The sequence below is a fragment of the Plasmodium inui genome (assembly GCF_000524495.1).
Source record: "Plasmodium inui San Antonio 1 unplaced genomic scaffold supercont1.14, whole genome shotgun sequence".
NCBI lineage: Eukaryota > Apicomplexa > Aconoidasida > Haemosporida > Plasmodiidae > Plasmodium > Plasmodium inui.
This window is the reverse complement of record NW_008481848.1, coordinates 88,751-96,055: the sequence shown is the minus strand read 5'-3', so window position 1 is coordinate 96,055 and position 7,305 is coordinate 88,751. Positions and strand designations below refer to the sequence as shown.

The 7,305-nt window shown below is 42.9% G+C and overlaps 1 protein-coding gene across 1 annotated transcript in view; it reads left to right on the top strand.

Moving 5' to 3' along the window:
- Positions 1–6,627: 6,627 nt before the first annotated feature.
- The window catches only part of C922_03347 (hypothetical protein), a gene marked incomplete at both ends in the record, with an annotated part of 3,517 nt that continues 2,839 nt past the window's right edge, over positions 6,628–7,305 (top strand). The window contains one exon of the mRNA XM_008818939.1: positions 6,628–7,245. Coding sequence (XP_008817161.1) covers positions 6,628–7,245 — 618 coding nt within the window. The remainder of the gene's footprint in view (positions 7,246–7,305) is intronic.

The following is a 7,305-nucleotide window of genomic DNA, read 5'->3' as shown; positions in this document are numbered from 1 at the left end:
ATTTATATAACGGTATATGGGGCCATAGGAGTTTTGCACTCGTCGGTCACTTGTTTTAACTGTCCCCCGCTACATGAACTGTGTGTGTGTTTTCTCCTTTGTGCATGTTAGCCCATGATTAATTTGCGGTGGGAGGTACCCTTCCTGTCGCCTCTTCACTTGTCACTTATTCACCTGCTGCCTGTTCACCTGTTAGCCTCTTCGCTTCTCCGCGTCAGCTAGGTCCACTTCTCCTATTCTCCGATTCGCCTACGCTCCTCTGCTACCCACACACACGACACATTACAGATGGCTGTGCTGCGACTAAATGAGGGGGAGGGTCTGGTGGGGGGTAGGGGGCTGCTATGTATAGGGAGAATCGGGTGGTGAATCTCCTTCTCTGCCTTTCTTCTCTTCGTAGGGATGTCGCTATATTAGCACTATGCATATAAGAAACACTACGTAAATCGGAACGGGGACCCCCGGGTTGGGCTTCGCAAACGGGTGAGTGGTTAGTCTGTATATATATATATATGTAGCTATATATAGCTCCTGCACAGCGCGGTAGCTCTGTTGTCTCCTGGGGCTTCCAGTAAGTGTCGGAGTAACCGTCTGTCTGGTTCCAATTGAGTATATGGAACTTCCTCTATACCTTTATGTATAACTTTATAACTGTATCTATACCTTTATAAGTTCATATGAATGGATAGATATCTGCTCACATTTACGTATGACGTTATAATCGGAAAGAAGGTTGCTCCCCTTGTGTGTCGACTTGTGTATTCAGCATATGCTAGGGTATTCCCTCATTTACATTGGAACAGGCAAAAATGATCAACCTGACTCTTCTTTTCTGTTGGCTCCTTCGAAAAATTGATTTATTGAAAATCATAGTAACTTAAATTTATATAGATATATTCATAGGAAGAGTGAATCTTCTCACTGGGGTATCTGTTGATCTGGGGGTGTCATATATGGACATATACATATGCGAAGGGGCATGCATATATATGTATGTGGATAGCTGTGGGGGGCTCCGTTTACTCGCTGTGCAGTTACGTTGCGTCTGAAGCTGCAGTTGCAGTTGCAATAGTGGGTCAGTTTGTGGGGGGGGGGCTGGGGTTCCCTTTTATATGTGCACTCGCACGTGGGTAGCAGCTATTGCGGTGAGAAGCCTTTCCACTTGGGGGGAAAATGACTTAACCATGCCAAGCCAGCTGATCTTTCACGGGTGGCCGGATGGCGCGAAAATGGAGACGCAGATGGGATAATGATGTTGGCTTCGCAGCTTTGTCTCTTCACATTCGGTATGCGGTATACGAACCTTTTGGTTCATCAGTTGGTTTCTTCCATCTACACGTGGGCTCACGAAGGTTTAAGCAGTTTAACTCGTGGCTGTCAAAGCGTACGTAAAAAATGGATATGTGTTCTTATAAAATCTTAGCCCTGAGGGGACGTACTGAACAGCTCTTTTGTTTTTTTTTTGTTTCCTTTTTTGTTTCCCTTTTTGCTTGCTTATTTTTTTTTTTTCAATTTTTCTGTTTGGAAAGTTCCACTTTTGTAAAAAATCCTGAGCTTATTTAACTGAGCATTAATGTATGAAACAGCGCAGGTATGGAATTGAGTACGTGATCATAAACCAAATAGGTAGCATGCGCAAGAGGGGCATGTTTACATGACATAAAATGTACGTTTGTTAATTCGTTCTTTGGTAAATCCGTGAGTACTTAAACGCTTGGAAAATTTTCGAAGTGGGAGTGGCTTGTATACGTGTTTGCAGTAACGTAACAAAAGTGAGAATAGCTTCAAAGTAGCATAAAAACGTTCAAACTTTTTATTCACTGTGGGGATATAAATTTTCGACTGTCGAGAACGTTACAATATAATTTTTCCTTCTACGGCTTTTGTATGGGGAAAGGTTTTTTGAGGGATTATTGTTCGCTTTCGCGGGTTGATTCGTTTGATTGGTTAATTGGTTTGAAGTGGTTCGAATTTTCTACTTGGCATGTTAACATGTTAAATTTGCGTTGAATGTTAATGCGACAAACTGCTATTTTGCGAAATGGCTATTTTGGGAATTTGCGCATTTTATTTTTTAACTTTATGCAGTCAATTTCTTTTTACATTTTAAATTTATTTTTTTTTTTAACCCATCGCGCTGCGTATGCGCACTTTCCACATATGTACACTGCCTCCACATGCTCAGTTACGCATGCTTCACGCATTTTGGCGTAGGAGAAAAATATACCCATCTCCCTATCAATAGGAACGCGATGGCGCCGGGATTTCTCCCGCGGGTAGGAGGAAATGCCCAAAATAATGAGGCGATGCGATGCTATGTTTAGATTTCTGCTATTATATATATGCATACATATATATATCTATATATTTATATATATAGATATACGCAACACCAGAAATTAACACTTTCCCCGTTGCGCACAGCGCCCCTTCATAGTCCACGGGCCAGCATGGCTGTGTATAGCTCGGGCGCGTCGCCCAGTGCCCACATGCCGGAAGGCAAAAATGCTCTACTCATAAAGGGGAGGCGATTCGGCCCATTCACACATAAGGGCGCACAAAAAGAGGAAGAGAGGATAAATTCCTGCCCCCCTTGGGGGGCAGCGAACATGCAAAACACGGACGGATGATGGCATCTACATCGCGATGACCTCTTTCTCAGGGCGCAAGAGGCCACATGGACGTCGAGCGCATGCTCAGATGTATTTGATATAAAAAATGTCCTGCCTTTCCCCTGTGCGTCACATGTACAAGGGGGTTAAGAGAAGGAGGGGTAGTTCTAAAAGTGGTTATGCCTGACAGCACGTGTACATATACATACAATATGTTGCATATGCATCGTGTCGACTGCGCGGAGAGCTAATTTTTTTATAATATAAAATAGTCATCCCGCCAACGCGGTTCAGGCATTTACCCTTTTTTTTTTCTTTTTTTTTCCGTTGGCATTTCCCATCTGCTACATTTTTATGCTTTCTTCCTGAGCAGTGACGTCAGTCACCACGTATTCGACTTCTCCCGCATGTACGTAATGTATGCCTTCTTTTGTCCCCTTCCCATGGAGCTTATTATAAAAAGAAGGGGAGGAAGGTCAACTCGTCACCGACGCGACCAAGGCAACAAGGCGCATGTGGACGTAGCCATGCACAAATAAGCGCATTTATGTTTGTACGTATGTATTACTGTATGTACGTATAGTACGTATGTGCGCATGTACACATTTATATTGTATGTACGCATGCAGAAACTCCGTGTGTGGGAATCTACCGGCGTGTCTGGGGACTTTTGGCCAATGCGTGGGCCCCCTGGCAATACATTAAAAAAGGGCAAATTCACGAACGCGCGAACGCTCTATGCATTTTCGGTGAATGAATAAACCCACACAGCAAGTGAAGGCGCAAAAAATTGTTACCTTAACCGCGGTTCCCGACGCATATGCATAACAAAGCACTTGTCTGAAAATGAACAAATTGGTTAAGGGAGAAGAGGCAATGAGGGAACACCCCAGTGGAAGAACACATCAGGGGGCACCTTTTTCGTCACGCGAGTTTGGTTGAATGGGAAAGAGGCGAATTTTCATGTATAGACAGTAGCATCCCATGGGGTGTAAAGAATTTCCGTTTAACAATTTTTTTTTGGATTTCGTCACTTCCATCCCGCTCTCAATGTATAAATGTTCGTCTTATGCATCCGACAAGTACGTACGCGAAGCATAGTTATTCATCACAATGAAATTGGCGGTTTTTCGTGCTTTGGGGGGACGACTTATGTGTATATATGGTGTATGTACCGGGAGGGGGAAGTTACACCCCATTGAAGGCTTCTTTTTGCTTGTACATTTTGAAAAGCGTTACGCCAACTGTGCAAAAATGGAGGGAGTTACCCCTTGGTGTTCCCCTCCTTGCATATATCCCCTGTTAAGATAACATACTCACACGGAGGAGCGTGAGTATCCATTCTTTTTTACCACCTTCGCGCCACTCAAAACAATAATGAAGTTTCCGTTCGTAAGAATTCACACCTGAAAGGGGAAGAGAAAAAAAATGGTATTAAAATGAATTTATTGCACGGTATATGAATCTGGACAAATATGTGGGCAACTTGATTGTACACTTGTGAGAGCACGAGGGAAAATCAGCCACAGGGAAACATGTTTGAGAAGTCTTACATTTTTGCAACTCAGGTAAGTTTTTCCCCTCGTGAGTATTCCCAAATGGGAAGGCCAACCGTTCAGCATGCAAGTTTTAACCTTTACAAGGCTCCTAATGATTATTGAATGGGTGATTCCCAAATGTGCACACTTAATCTCTACAAAATATAAATGAACAGGCAGAAGCACGAGAAAAATATATCCATCGCGTAGTAGCAGCGTTCATGAAGTTTGGCATATGGTCCACGTCACTCGTCAAAACATTTTGATCGATGCGTTCCGCGGTGTTGTGTTTTTGCACACATCAGTACGTGCTTACGCACGTGTGTCATATGTGCATATGCGTGATGCATTGTCCGATATCTTCACGCCTCTGTTTTTTCCCTCTTACTGTAGCAATTTTAGACACAACATGGCCTTAAAATGCAGGCTTATCAAATGATGCTCCCTGCGGAAGGAAGCTGACCTCAGTGAGATTTACAAATTATGTTAGCAACAACCTCAGTTGTGTTGCCCTTTATTGAGCAACTTAAGGTGACGGACAGTTGTTACATCGACGCGGATATAACAGTATGACGCCCGGTTGACCACTTGGACATTTCTTAGTTCACCAGTCTAGGGACATTTTTAAGTACAACTTGTCTGGCATGTTCGGCGAAGTATACAGGCGCCTTTCTGAGTTGGCAACGGGGGTTAGAACAAAAAAAAAAACAATAATTAATAAAAAAAAATAAATAAACAAATGCACAACCCAGAGAAATGGTCACTCTTGCGAAGAGGAGAAATTGTCACATGTTCGCCCCTTTGCTAATGTCAAAATTGGCAATATTAGGGAAAATCGAATGGTTACAAGCGAGGGGAAGTAATTTTTATCTCATTTTCTGTCCAGTTAGTGCCACGTTGCATGGGAATCTGACGCGGGGAAGGAAACAACCAATGAGGCTCTTTCCCTTCCACATCACATATACACATATGTAATCATATATATACATACATATACATACACGTGTAATATCGAGGGGTCAGTTAACTTCTGCCCGCACACTGCCATGCGCAGGTCCACTTCAGAACGCCATGCCGCCGAGGACTAAAACAAAAAATGCGCCCTCTCCCATGAGGGGGAATCCAAAACGGGGGAACAAACTTGTTAAGGAATCTTGGCTTCCTCGCGTTTGCTTTTTTTTTTCTCTATTTTTTTTTTCTTTTTCCATACTGTTGTCCCTTCGAGTGGACATATACTCCAAGTGTATCACAGATCGAGGATGTGGATAATTGTGAATGGTCATACGTTTACCCGCTTGTGCATGTGCACTTGTTCACTTTGGTATTCGCCTTCCTTCTGCTTTAATTTTGCTTCCATTTTGGTTTGACTCGCATGCGAACTCCCCCGCAACGTTCCGCAGCTCAACTGTTAACTCGAGTCCACCCCGTAACGGGACTCCTCGACCCCATTAGGTATCTCCACCCCTTCCAGACGGCACACCGATTCAGGCGATACATGCAAATGGGAAATAAAAAAGTACGCTTTTAACGCAGGCGCGCGCTTCGTATTTCACTACCTCTTTCCAGTTACCTGCCCACGTGTGTGTGTAGTTAACGGAGAGAATGGATCATAGCCGTCGTCCAATGGACTAAATTTATAAATAAAAATGGGAAGGAAAAAAGAAAAAAAAAATTGCATTCCCACTCTTAGTGTGTGACAGACCCTTCCAAAGGCAGCCACGCACAAGCGCAAGTTAGTATAAACGATCATACGTACATATTTGTTTTCCCCCTTGTGTGTACACTTTTACCTTCCTTTATTCATTTCTTTCCCCACGTATGGACACACATACTAGGGGAAAAAAAATTAATCAAAACAGAAGTAGCAAATGTGCATATAATTTACTCATTAAATTTACATTTCGACACCTAAGCAAAAAAACAAAAAAAAAATTCCCCTGCACAACCAGCACACACTAGGATTCAAAATCGAATTATTTTCTTTCAAATGAAAAAAAAAAAAAGAAAAAAAAATTCTGCTTTTCTGCTCATATTTCCTTTTTTTTTCTTTTCATTTTTTTTCTCATTTTATGTTCATGCTAGGTTTTAATATCGCAAATGCATGTTTCAACTTTCTCATCGTTGTATGTGCAGCTTAAAAGACATTGAGGAACACACATTGTGCTCCGGAAATTGGACAAACACCATAAAAGGGCAGAGAAAAAAAAAAAAAAGAATTCACCACTTTTTTTAATTCCTCCTAAAAAAAATTCCCTAATTATAAGTTATGAGCGGCAGGCGTAATTTCCCCTAGTGCTGCCCTCTTACACACACGCGCAAGCGAGAAGGTGCAAGCGAAAGACGCAGATATCGACACGCGCAAAGCAACACTCGCACCCACGCATTCCAAATCTGCACAAAGTTACCATCATACACATCGCCCGTGACTCAAAGGATACATCAACACAGACGCACATTCCACCTGCCCGCCTTCCCTAATGAAAATATCCAACGCTTTCTTTCTCTTCCAATTGCTTCTCGTATCGTACTGTTTCACACCATGTCTGTCGCAAAAAGGATACGCCACTAGGGGGTCACTGCATTCATTAAAGTCTATCGAGCATGAAGTTCAGAGGAAGAAAAACAAGAAGAAAAAAATTATGTTGTATTCCATAGGCTCTGTTTTAGCACTAGCAGCAGTTATAGCAACTGGGGTAGGTGCTGGAATGTACATTAAAAAGAAAAGAAAAAACTCGTTGGAAAAATTACAAGAAATTCAACCTGAGAAGTCGGAAAACAAAACAGATGAGCGCGATTTGCTGCTGGACAAATCCAAGGATTCCAAGGTTGAGGACAAGGGGGACAGCGAAGAGGTTACTCAGGAGGTGAGCACCCCAAGCGATACGGTCAGTGTGGAGCCGATCATGAGCGAGACGGTGAACATGGAACCAGCCGTAGGCGAAAATGCCAACTTCGAAGACAGCGCGAAGGAACAAGTAGACATTGAACCAATATCAATCGAACCAGTAAACGTGGAACCCGCAGGAAACGAGACGGAGAATACCTTGCCGACGTCTGTGGAACCGGTCAATGTTGAATCTATCTCAGTCGAACCGGTGAGCGTTAATCCCATATCAGTAGAACCCGTGAACGTGGAACCCATATCAGTCGAGCCG